General features: G+C 50.6%; 2 protein-coding genes and 1 non-coding gene across 26 annotated transcripts in view; 1 reads left to right on the top strand and 2 right to left on the bottom strand.

The window, feature by feature from the left end:
- Positions 1-1,668: 1,668 nt before the first annotated feature.
- Positions 1,669-12,224, top strand: part of RNF227 (ring finger protein 227) — a 53,822-nt gene continuing 43,266 nt past the window's right edge. For 5 of the 6 annotated variants that reach the window (XR_009553207.1, XR_009553206.1, XR_009553204.1 and 2 more), the window contains exons 1-2: positions 1,669-2,284; positions 2,392-2,477. Coding sequence is in view for 1 of the 6 variants with exons in the window: in XM_007522331.3 (XP_007522393.1) it covers positions 1,777-2,284; positions 2,392-2,447 (564 nt within the window). In the remaining 5 variants the exon portion in view is untranslated. Of the gene's footprint in view, positions 2,285-2,391; positions 3,936-12,224 lie in introns of those variants that run through there. The other variant, XM_007522331.3, reaches the window with a different exon arrangement.
- CHD3 (chromodomain helicase DNA binding protein 3) overlaps positions 4,405-12,224 on the bottom strand; it is a 35,641-nt gene continuing 27,821 nt past the window's right edge. For 7 of the 19 annotated variants that reach the window (XM_060204331.1, XM_060204339.1, XM_060204335.1 and 4 more), the window contains exons 27-40: positions 11,845-11,930; positions 11,603-11,736; positions 10,909-11,053; positions 10,605-10,767; positions 10,362-10,483; positions 10,118-10,253; positions 9,902-10,003; positions 9,587-9,718; positions 9,101-9,209; positions 8,791-8,923; positions 7,954-8,195; positions 6,743-6,906; positions 6,367-6,493; positions 4,405-5,636 (exon numbers count right to left, since the gene is read on the bottom strand). In XM_060204331.1, coding sequence (XP_060060314.1) covers positions 5,396-5,636; positions 6,367-6,493; positions 6,743-6,906; positions 7,954-8,195; positions 8,791-8,923; positions 9,101-9,209; positions 9,587-9,718; positions 9,902-10,003; positions 10,118-10,253; positions 10,362-10,483; positions 10,605-10,767; positions 10,909-11,053; positions 11,603-11,736; positions 11,845-11,930 — 2,036 coding nt within the window. In that variant the 3' untranslated portion in view covers positions 4,405-5,395. The remainder of the gene's footprint in view (positions 5,637-6,366; positions 6,494-6,742; positions 6,907-7,953; positions 8,196-8,790; positions 8,924-9,100; positions 9,210-9,586; positions 9,719-9,901; positions 10,004-10,117; positions 10,254-10,361; positions 10,484-10,604; positions 10,768-10,908; positions 11,054-11,602; positions 11,737-11,844; positions 11,931-12,224) is intronic. The other 12 variants (XM_060204340.1, XM_060204343.1, XM_060204350.1 and 9 more) reach the window with 8 other exon arrangements.
- LOC132542350 (small Cajal body-specific RNA 21) lies at positions 11,333-11,472 on the bottom strand. Its single transcript, XR_009553431.1, has one exon. It is a non-coding gene; the product is annotated as a small Cajal body-specific RNA 21 (non-coding RNA).

Here is a 12,224-nt window from a genome sequence, read left to right as displayed (position 1 = left end):
ACAACGATGATATCAATAACAACAATAATAACTACAACAACAATAAAAAAAACAAGGGCAACAAAAGGGGAAATAAATAAATAAATATAAAAAAATTTTAAAAAGAAAAAATTCTGAATTATGGAAGCATCCTTGGGGTAAGCAGGTAGCTTATCATCAAGTGACAATGAAGATATCTTTTAAAAAACAACAATTTTATCTTTAAAAAAAAAATCAGCGCAAGGATTGGCGTAAGGATCCCGATTGAGTCCCCAGATCCCCACCTGCAGGACAGTGAAGCAGGTCTGCAGGTGTCTATCTTTCTCTCCCCCTCCTCTCTCCATTTCTCTGTCCTATCCAACGATGGCATCAATAACAACAACAACAACTACAACAATAAAACAACAAGGGCAACAAAAGGGAATAAAGGGAATGATTTTTTTTTTAAATCAGAAAAGATTACCCTCGTTCTTAACAACTTAGTGAAAAAGGAGACAAAAAAAAATAAATAAAAAAAGCCGAACAATTAGTATCTGTTACAACGTGGATGTAGAGAAGCCAATCTTGACTGACCAAGAGAGATAAGTGTTGGAAATATTGGGCACTGAGAAGTTTAAGTAAACATAATATATAGGCTAAGTGCTCAGGCCAATAAAAATAGCTGTTACTTACTTGGTATTTATAGTGTGCTAGACATCCTTCCAAACTTCTTGCATTTGTAAACTCACTCAGTTCTATTATCCACATTTAATAGATGAGCAAACTAAGGCCCTGAGAAGTGCAGTAAACCTGCTCAAAGTGTCACAACTAGTAAGTGGTGGAGGCTAAGATTTGAACTCCAGCCAGCTGGCTCTAGCTAGAGTCTGTGCTATGACCCTGCACAACAAAAACCTGGACCACGGGCCCAGAAGAGGATGGTGAGGAGGCATCTGGGCAGCAGGTGTGGCAGCACGAGGGAATGTGAGCTGTGAGTACCATGTCCTGTTTACCTGTGGGGGGGAGTCAGCCCCCTGAGTCAGAATTCGTGCTTGACTGTTTTGCTGGGACCATCACGCTGTGTGGGTGTCCCGACCTAACTACTCCGGAAGGGAAGGATTCCCAGCATTCCTCAGGTCATAGACCTGGAATCTAGGTCTCTCCTTAGACATCTAGGTTGGGATGTCATCGACAATGGAGTCTGGGGAGAATGAAAATTGGGGGGCTAGCGTGACAAGACCACAGGAGGAACTGAGGGATATCCATCCACCCATCCAAATATCGAGGCTAGCTACTAAAGATCGGGCACAACCGGGCAATGTCACCGGTCCGGAAAATCTGGATGTAGTTGTGCAAGTGTGTACAACTGAATTAGCAGGCGCAGGAGAGTGCAACTCTCTCTCGCCTGCCTGGCCTGCCTGAGGCTGAGGATTTGCACACAGAATTAAAGGCAAGTGCGCTTGGGGTAGGGGCTGAAGGCTAGCAGGGAGATCACATGGGGTGGTGTGCCATTCACGGGCCCCAGCCCCAGCCCCAGCCCCAGCCCCAGCCCCAGCCCCAGCCCCAGCCCCAGCACACAGCACACAGCACACAGGGGCTGCTTCCCCCTCGTTGTCATCGCCAGCATTCCCGGCTCCCATGCCTCCACCGCCCCCACGCATACCGCCCAAGGGAGAGGCCCGAGCTCGGCGTGACGCTGCTAGGGGCAGGCCTCAGTATTAAAAGGGGCAAGAGGCGGCGGCGCCGGCCCCAGGACCAGGCCCTCGCTATTGGGAGGAGGGTCAGAAGATTCTGTTCACTGAGCCAACTGCACTAGGCACCATGCAGCTCCTGACGAGGGTGCCGTCTGTCCCCGAGCTGGGGGAGCTGGACTGCAACATCTGCTACCGGCCCTTCAACCTTGAGGGCCGAGCACCCCGCCGCCTGCCCGGGACGGCGCGCGCCCGCTGCGGCCACACGCTCTGCACCGCCTGCCTGCGCGAGCTGGCGGCGCGCGGCGACGGCGGTGGAGCGGCTGCCCGCGTGGTGCGCCTGCGTCGCATCGTCACGTGCCCGTTCTGCCGCGCGCCCACCCCTCTCCCGCGCGGCGGGGTCACGGAGGTCGCTGTCGATCCGGACTTGTGGTCGCGGTTGGAGAAAAAGAAGTTGGCCGACTGCGACCCGGACGAGGCGAGTAGCCGGACCAGGGGAACCGGCCGTGCTGACGACGAGGAAGAGGAGAGCGAGGAGGGGGCGGGGCCTAGGAGCGCTGGCTGGCGCGCGCTCCGGCGGCTCTGGTTCAGGGTTCTGGCGCCCGCGCGCCGCTGGCGGCGCCCGCTGCCTAGCAACGGTGAGGGCCCGCCCCCTGGAGGTTCCGCGGACGGGTGGGGGCCTCCCCGGAACGCGGGCGCCGGGTTGCTCCCTGCCGTTGCCACTAACCCTGCTTCTTTCCACCAGTGCTGTACTGCCCGGAGATCAAGGACTTTGCCCACATGACTCGCTGTACGCTGTAACAGGAATTGCGAAGCTGCGGCAGAAGGAAGGTGGGAGCTGCATTCTCGGGGAGTGCTTGAGTACCTGGGGTGACGCCCGAACTGCCCCCGTAGGTCCCGCAGAGGCCCTGCGGAGGGCGAGGCGCCGAGGGCCCGAGGGGGCGCCCGGGGAGGTTGTGGATGCCGAGGTGGGGAGGCTTCTAGACGAACTCGCCCCCGGCGACTGCCGACTGTGCCAGCCTTGCGAGTTCAGGATGGAGGAGCCCGGGGGTGATTGACAGCACAGTGTACATTCCCGTGGGAAGACGACAGACGGTTTCCTTTGCTGTGACTTTGGCTTTTGTCCAGGACAGCTCGGCTGTGTGGGAGCAACAGGTCCCAGTTATAGCAATTCTGTGTTCAATGGCTTGAAAAATATATATATATATATATTTTGTAAACTGATGGGAGAGAAGAGGCTGGTTTCTTGTGACATGTTAATACCACTTTCCAGCATGTAAAGGAGCTGTTTTTTTTTTAATCCCTTCAGTGTTGGTACATTGACTGTTTTCCCACTCCCAGTATTGTGTGCTTGAAATTATTGAGATGCCTCTCTGCAGGAAGTTAGGATTCCAGCTGCATTTTAGAACCACCCTTCAACCTGATAGGGCAGGTGTCAGAAAGTCCAAGGTGTATTCATCACGAGATGTGATCATGGATAGAAGGAAGCCATTTGATAAAGGCATCATAGTTACCTTTTTATACTATCTGTGCTTTTTATAGCCACAAGGAAGCAGTCACTGTTGAAATAGATAATCGCACAATTTTATACTTGTATCCCCTGATTGGACATCACTTATATGTCTGATAGGGGCTCTATTTAATTTTTTAATATTTTGTGTTATTTATACAAGTTACCTATAAAGAAAATAAGATTAAAGGGACGATCTTATAATTTATGACAATACAGTTACTATAGTCAAGGACAGCATTGCTGGGAGCTTGTTGGAAGTGTAGAATTTCATGACTTCAGGATAACTGAATTAAAGTCTTCATTTTAACAAGAATTCCAGATGATATGTGCATTGTTCCAGATCCTACACTGTAGGACATCACCATCTTTGAGTGAATATTAAAACTATTGGTATAAATGATACACGTTTACTGAAGGTTCTAAAGTGAATTGTTGCTCAGTAAATATTATGTTGCATTTTCCTGAGTTGAAAACATGAAACTTAGAGTAAAAAGTTCAATTTTTGTAAGCATAGTTTAACATCTTCCTGTCCTTCAATGTTGACTTAACTACTTCCTCTTGTGGAGGCATTTCTCAGCATTATACTTAGTGTAGTCCCTCCCTTTATAGTGCTCTGCTGCAGTGTTTTGTGTTTGGCTTTTTTTTTTTTTTTTCCTGATGTGTGTGTCCTTTACTAGATAAATTCCATGAGAACAATGACTTGACATATCACTGTTGTATCTCCAAGGTTAACAATGTTAACATACAGTGTTCAATAAATGTTTTTTGGACTTATATATACTTTTACTATGATAGCCTCAAGAACCAAGTGTCTGGTTTCTCTCAACTGCTGAGCAGCTCCGCTAGTGGACAATGCATGTCAAGGAAGTGTCTGGCAGTTCAGATTTTTGGCAGACTATGCAGGTATGATTCCTGCGTTAACTCCTTCCCCCTGCGGTGTTGCTGCAGTGACTTCTATTGACTCTTAGGGGAACTAAGCAACTCGAGGGTGAAAAGGCTAATAATCAAAATGGACTGGGTGAATAGAAAGCAGTTCTGAATCTTGTCAGACACGGCACTGCTTCTGCTTGATCACACCGGGGTTGGAAAAAAAGCCCTGGAGTTTTGGTTGATGATCCAAGAAATAAAAAAATGAGAAAAAAGTTACAACATTTTTTAAAAGAGAAAAAGATGGATAATATGAAATGGTACAAAGCAACACTCCTCCCCCCTACAGGACTCCCCACTCAAAAACAACAACACAGAGAAAGGAAAGTATAATTTATATGTACAACCAATAAACCTGATACAGAAGAAGGGACTGGAACAGATTAGGAGTGGGTATGAAAAGAGACTGGGAAGGGGGCAGCAAGAAAGTGAAGGGGCAGCGAAGATAAGTGGGGGGTTCGCCATGCAAACTGCCACTCTCCCCGGCCCCTCTGAAGGAAGATGTGCCCAATTTCCTCAGCCTACCCTCTACTGTTTAGTCTTGCCCCAAAGGCAAGGTAGTCCCCTGAACAGGCCTCCTGCCCAACCCACTCAAATTTAGTCCATATCAAGGCCTTTAGGAAGGAGTATAGAAGTCCGTCAAGAACCTGCACCCCAGAGCGAGGGTTTCCCCATCTGGCCTGTTGTGCTCTCCCCCATCCTTTCTAAGTTACCTGGGTCCCAAGGATAGATTAGGGGAGGGAGCTCCTCTTTGGCTTCAGGGAGTATCACTGAACCATACTCTTTGTTGGGGTGGTCCTTGGACCTTAGGGAGGGGCATGATTCCCAAAACAAGATGCTGGTACACAGGAAGTGACCCAGTCAGTGAGTGGCAACTGACTCCCTCCCTTCTAACTGCTCCAACCCTTCATTTGGGGAGAGTTAAGGGAAGGAAACATGCAGTCGCCCCTCCCTCCCTCCCAGGAGCCCGGGGTTCATTGTCACCCCTCTCTAAAGTCTCCCTCTTCTCTTCAAAGCTTTTCCCCACCAGAGTTTCTACAGATCAAACAAAGCTAACACCCCACTTCTGCAGGCGATGGAGCTTATATTGCAGGAATAAAGACTGGGGAGGGTCCACCTGTCTCCTCCCCACAACCACTTACTGTGAAGCTGTGTTATGTGTGGCAGTCGGGGATAAAGGTACTTGGAAGACCCTGCTAACCACCTACCCATCCAGCAGTTTTCACAGTGTGGTGGGAAAAGTGCATGGGAATGGAGAAAGACAAGGGGCCTTTCTTGAAGAGAGGAGCTGTTGAGGGACAAAGGGCTCCTAGCCCAGTGGCGACCCCAGGGGTGGGGAAGGTGGAGGGCTGGCAGCAGGGGCCACAGCCTGAGCTGAGGGTCGGCCTCGGGGACGGACCCTGGGAGAAGGGCAGGTCTGGGATCCGGTCAGTCGTCTATACAGATCACCTCCCCGGCTCGGGGTTCCTTCCGATCCAGCCCGTCTGACACCAATGCCCCCACCATTTCCTTCTCCTTCTTCACCAGCACTGGAGGGCCGTTGGTGGCGGCTGTGTGGGGAAGGGGTAAGGAAGGATTAATCCCTATTTCAATCCCCTTCATTGCTCCTGAACAATAAAATACTCTAACTTTATGCTACTTCCAATTTTCCAGGGTAGGGGTGGAAGATCAGAATCAATTCCTCTCCCTAAGATTCCCCCAAGTGGGCCAAGAAGTACCATAGTGGTTATTATGCAGAAAGATTCATTCCTGAGGCTCTGAAGCCCCAGGTTCAAACCCCAGCACCACCATAAACGAGAACTGAGCAGTGCTCTGGTAAGAATAAAATAAAATAGTGAGGGAGATAGTATAATGGTTATGCAAAGAGACTCAGGCCTGAGGCTTCAAAGTTCCAGGTTCAGTCCCCCCAACACCACCACAAACCAGAACTGAGTATGCTCTGGTAAGAATAAAATAAAATAAAATAAAAATTCCCCCTGTGGCACAAGATGTCATATGTCTCACTATCCCACCCTCCCTTCCAGATTTCATATTCTCTTTTCCTGGTGTAACAGATAGACAAAGTAAGAGCCACTGAAACCTTGGATGAGGTTTTGACGGGAATGGGAGAGGAATTAAGAAAGGGACTGTAAAAGCAAAGCCAAGAATAACTTCCCCCATAAAACACTGGATACTTCCAAGAAGGTGAACTAGACTGGAGCAATGAAAGGGTAGCTGAACATGGATGCAGCTTGGAAAAGGCAAATTGGGAAAGTAGGGAGCAGAAAGTCACCAGCTGACCTGTGATGAAGGACCCTGCAGGCATCTGGCTGTAATTGGCACCTGCGGCGGCCAGGGCCCCTATGGGTGCGGTGCTGAAGGCTACCCCGTACCCCGGAGGCGTGGCGTAGGGACCCGGGGGGAAGGCCTGGAACAGAGAGTAGGTGGAAATTAGATGGGTGGGCCATTATCTCTAAGAGGGAAGAAGCTGCAGAAGAAACATTATGGGTCAGACTCCGGGGTTAAAGGGGTCTAACATACAGGCAAGGAAATTCAAGGGTGATGAATATGTTCCAGCAAGCTGTATTTCACACTGTAGGGATTCTGATGGCAATGTCTCTATGTGTGCAGGAGTTCTGACAGGGAGAACTGGAGTTGGGAGGGGAAAGAGGGTTACCGGTGTGGGGTGAGGCTCCGTGCCCTTGCTGGCCAGCCGGCTGAGGATGCTGCGCTCGGACATCTGAAGGCGGGCTGCGATGGGGGGTATTCGGGACAGCGTGGCTGGCAGGCGGGTCACATCCGCCTTCATGTCGCTCAGCAACTCCTCCAGCTGGTTCAGAACTGGGGCCCGGGCCACGGATAAAGAAAGGCAAGAGAAAGACAGGGAAAGGGCGAGATGGAGCCAGGAACGGAGATGAATAGTCACACGGACAGATATAGTCAGAAAAAAAGAGAAGGACACAGGCATCAAAGAACCAGAGACCAAGAAAATGACAGAAGTAGAAAAAGGAGAGTGACTCAGGGACAAAAAAGGGATGTGTCAGACAATGAGGCAAAGAGACCACATTACCACAGAGGACAGATGGAGGGAAAAGAGAAAGGAAAGGGGGTATGGAGAGAAGGGCAGTGGGGAGGACATTGGAAGACATGGGGGTGGGGAGTTGTCAGAACATCCCATACTGGAAGAGTGGTTTTTCAGGCTGGGGTGATGGGGAGGATACTGTCAGGAGGCATGGGAGGTGGTGGGTAAGTGGTGTCAAAGATTTAAGGAATTACGGTTTTAAATTCTAAGGGGAAGGGAGAGGGAGATTAGAGGGTCAACATTTATAAATTCAAGGAATTAGAACAGGAATCAGCGGGGCCAGGTATTAGTCTCTACATCAGTAGGATTAGCTGGTTAGAGGGCTTTGAATTGAATCTGTTATCGTCAAGGTAGGAGGAATGGGAGGAGTTGGGAGGAAGGGTCGAAGGTGAAAGGAAAGTTTCACGGGGTAGGTTCAGAGGGTGGGGTGCCGATAGTTTCTGCCTCAAGAAGTGAATGAAATGTGAGTGGATATGATCGGTGTGGCTCAAGGTAAGGACCTTTGTGGACTGTACATAGGCCAGAGCCCTGGAGAAGGCACTTTTGGCAATATGGCAGGCATGTTGGTCAGTGACGAAGTTCCACTGTACGTGTACACAGTCTTGTGGAGTTTGGAGGGGAAGGTTCCTCTGTTGGGCACTGATGTGAAAACTACCAAGCATGGATAAGGGTTGGCTGCACAAGTCCTAGAGGCTACAGCTAGCCAGCTGGGTTAGACATGGGTTTGAGGTCAGAGGGGGGTGGTTCACAGGGTAAAGGGGTCACAGGGATGGGAAGATTTTGAGGGGTGCGGGGTGAAGACTTACGCAGCGTTGTGGGCCCTCCCCCGCGCGGGGCCGCCGCGGCCCTTACCCTTGTGCAGGACAGCGTTGGCCGGCTTGTTCCCCGCCAGCGACTCCTTGGAGAGGTGCTGGTGGCTCTCGGCCAGGCACTCGGCCTCGGCAAAGCGGGCGTGGAGGGCCATGGCGGGGTGCGCCGGTTCCTGTGATAGGTTCAGGTAGGCCGCCCGCCGAAGCTGCTCCTCAATCACCAGCGCCTGCTCCAGGAGCTAAGGGCAGGAGCAGTGAATGCAGCGAGATGCCAGCAGTAGTCCAGGGGTGGAGGCCTAGACAATACTGGAGCCCCACACTGCCCTCACTGCTGGCTTGCAGACGCCCATTTCCACACCAATACTGCCACAACCCCAGCATCACACCCCTAAGTAGGCCAGTTTAAAACACGAGGTTACACTCTGGGTTTTTGTTGTTTGTTTTTTGCCCCCAGGATTATTGACAGAGCTTGGTGCCTGCACTACACTACAAATCCACTGCTCCTGGCGGCCATTTTTTTCCCCCATTGCTATTGTTGTTGGATAGGACAGAGAGAAATTGGGAGGGGAGGTTAAGACAGAGAGGGGAAAAGAGAGACACCTGACGACCTGCTTCACTGCTAGTGAAGTGACCTCTCTGCAGGTGAGGAGCCAGGGACTCGAAACAGGATGTTGTGCCTGTCCTTGCTTTTCACACTATGTGTGCTTACCCAGGTGCATTCTGGTCTTGACTCAACCAGGTGTTAACCTTACCAACATTCATTCCAACTGGGTTTGGTTCCACTTTTGACCTAACCCCCTCTTCAGCTTTGTTCCTTCTTTCCCTCATCCTTACCTTGAATCTCCGGGCCAGGAATTTATTTTTCATCTCCAAAAAGTTCCCTTTATTGGCTTCAGTTTTAAATGGCTCGTTGATAATGGCAAACTGAGCATCATTCTGGATGTCCTGCCACCGTGCATAGCCATGGCTGCCAACGAAGGAAGGGAACTATCAAGGAATTCAACAGGGCTAGGCTGAGTACGGACACTTCTTCCTTAGGGGCTGATAAGTGTGGCACAGCTCCCCTTCCCACGGTGTGGACTAGTCTCTGTAGTTCTCTCTGGGCTGAGAGTCTTTTATTTCTTATATTAGTATCAAAGGATACAGAACAATCCCAGCCAGAAGCCAATAGTCATGTCTTCTGTGCCAGATCTCATTGAGTTTCCCCGAGGAAATAGCTGCCCGTTCCTCATTCTGCCACAGTGTGTGAAGCTCTGAAAAGAGGATGGAAGACAGGTAAGGCCTTGAGAACTTCCTAAACACATCCAGTCCAACAGACCGGTAGACTGAAAAAAGTGAACAGTTATAGAAGACTCCAAGTTCTTGAAGAGAAATAGGTTAGGGGGTAGGAATAAAATTAGTTACTAATAATGTTCAAATGGGGATAAGAACAAAGGTGAGATGAAATTAAAAAAAAACAAAAAACAGCTCAATATAAAACAATGAGGTCTGAGGGCAGGGAACAGAGACAGCAAGCACCATTTCATTGGAAACTAGCTGGAATTAAAGGCAGTAGGCCTCAAGCAAAATGATACACCCAGTGAGGATGAGTAAATCCCAGTGAGGAGATGCAGCAGTGAGATTCCCCCACCTGTGAAACCTCCGTCTGCAATATTGAACATGAACCGAGGTTTCTCTGCTTTTTCCTCCCGTCGCACACTGGGCCGTGGCTCATCGCGAGGAGGCCCAGGCCGAAGCTCCCGGTCCCCTTTTGTGTCATCTGCTAGGATAAACAGGACAGAACTCATACCTCAGGACAGTGTCCTCCCAGGTCCCTAGACTACTCCCTGTACTGTACTGGCCATTGGGACAGCTACCCACCCAGGATCCAGGCATATGGTCTCCCAGACTCCACCTCCCTGGACTCCCTCAGGGACTCAGGTCTCCAGTCCTTCCAACCCATTACCTCTCTTGCCCAAATCCCCTGTTTCCCCCTCCGGCCTCTCCCTGTGTTCCTGTCCATCCAACGGCTTCTCCTCCCCCCTCTCTCCTGGCGTCGACTCTGTTGCTGTGGGAGGAGGTAGGGGACAGGAAGGAAGGATGTCATGCTAATCCCCTAGCCCCAGGAGAGGGAGTCCCCCAAGTTCTAAGTCCCCCATCACTCTTAAAGCCATGCACCCACCTGACTTCTCTCTGTCCCCCCGGTACCCAGTTTCAGGATCCATCTCTGCAGGTACTCCTGGCACCTCATCTTCTAGAGGGGTCTTTCTGGTTTCTAGCCGCTCCCCCAGAGACAGGGCTGGGCTGGGGGCATCAGCCTGGTAAAGACAATGGAGCCAGGATGAAGTGGAGAGCTAGCTCCCGGGCACCTCACCTCCAAGAACCTTTCATATCCTCCCCTTAGGGGAAGCCAGGCAGCCACAAACCTCTGTCTCCATCTTCTCCCCAATTTTGCTATTCTTCTCTGGTTTTTCCTCGTGGTTTTCCACATCATCTTTCTCAAGAGGTGTCCTTAAGCTCTCTCCTTTCTCACTTGGAGCTGGAGTAGCTGAGGGGAAAGGTAGAATGAAGAAGGCAGAACCCCCACCCCCAGCCCAACTCCAGTCTTTCTGCACCTGCCAGAACTGCCCCCATCTCGGTCGCTCCCACCATGCCAACTCAATTTATACCAGGTTTAGAGTTGCAAGGACTGTTGGTAGTAGAAGCCTCAGGGGTGGTGGGAGATGTTTTGGTAGGAGAGGAGGCTCTGGAGGAGCGCTTAGAGTCGGCACTGGGGTCGGGCATCAGCTCAGGCATTGACCAGCGTCCATTGATGTGCTCAAACTCCTGTACCTGAAGGGTTAGAGAGTGATAGGGGCCAGGAGTCAGCTCCAGGCCCTGATATCTCGTCTTGCATCAGTCTGAATTGGGCATTCAGGGAAGCAAGGCAGAGGAAATATGGCCTAATTCTTTGGGTGAGGGGAAGACCAATACCTTCTTCTTGACAAGAGACATGACTCCAATTCGGGTCAACACTTGCTGGCGACTCAGTCCCTCTCGTGGGACCCCATCAGCAAAAGTCTCAGAGCCATCTGCTCCAGGCTCACAAAGATGGCGCATGAACAAAGACACATAGGCCCTAAGAAGCATTGGTAGGATGTGGGTTAGGAGTCTTAGGAAGGGCACCTTGGAGCAATGAGCAGGGGGTGTATCACTGAACCCCAAGTGCATTTGGTACCTCCAGGGATCCTCCCCGGGCCTTCCAATCATCATCATCAGTCCTTCAAATTGTAACTACCCTCTCTGGCCCTCCCCCTTTTATTTCCACCTTCTGGGTCTTAGTATTTCATTCCTAGGCCCCATCAGTCAGCCTTTCATCCTTCCTACCAGCTCCCCTGCCAGGTAATCCTGGTTGAGTAAATGTAAGGCAAGGACTGCCCCAGTGAGGCTCCTTTCTTAACCGCCTTTCCCATAGGGAAGGAGACCTAGCCTCTTTGCTCTAGGCTCGTCTGAGGGGAGGTGGAGCAGACTGAGTCCACCTTCCAGGAAACCGAGCCAGGAAACGTTGTTTTGCTTATGTGGGAGCATGAGGATCAGCTGAGTAAGATCACATCATATGGTGGCCAAGAGGAAGAAAACCCAAAGCTCGTACCCTCTCATCCAGTTCTGCCCTGTATCACCCACTTACTTGAACTCCTTTTCAGTCTTGCCCCTCAGGTCCCGCACGAGCCACTGAGTGGTGAAGGCATCCTGTGGCGGCATACCCCACCGCATCACTGCATTGAGGAAAGCCTTCCGTTGGCGGGTATTGAATCCCAGTACCTGAGAAGGGAGCAGGCGTGACAGTAAATTGACAGGATCTCAACTCTTAACCCGTTATTCCCTCAGTGACTTCACTAGGGAACCTAGGGCCCTGGGCCTCGCTCTAACCTCAATGTTGCCCCCAACTCGAGCCAGCAGTGGAGGCAGTGGCTTATCCTTTTCATTCCGGAGCTGCCTCTTTGACTGTCGTCGTCCTGGGGAGTGAGGGAGGGTGACTCTGGTTAGCAGGAACATCACACCCTGTATCTTTTACTCTTTCCTAGCGCCCTACGCTCACACGACACACCTAAAATATTTTCATGTCTGAGACTCTTCAAATTTTCTTCCTTGCGCTTTCAATGCTACTTAATCTAATAGGTCAAAAAGAATCACGCCAGATTAAAAGAATCATATCATATTGAAAGACTAGTAGGGCTGAGGATATAGCATAATGTTTATGCAAAAGGACTTGGGTGGGGGGTAGATAGTATAATGGTTATGCAAACAGA

Source organism: Erinaceus europaeus, chromosome 12 (assembly GCF_950295315.1).
Source record: "Erinaceus europaeus chromosome 12, mEriEur2.1, whole genome shotgun sequence".
Lineage (NCBI taxonomy): Eukaryota > Metazoa > Chordata > Mammalia > Eulipotyphla > Erinaceidae > Erinaceus > Erinaceus europaeus.
The sequence above is the reverse complement of the archived record's forward strand: the minus strand, read 5'-3'. Positions and strand labels throughout refer to the sequence as shown.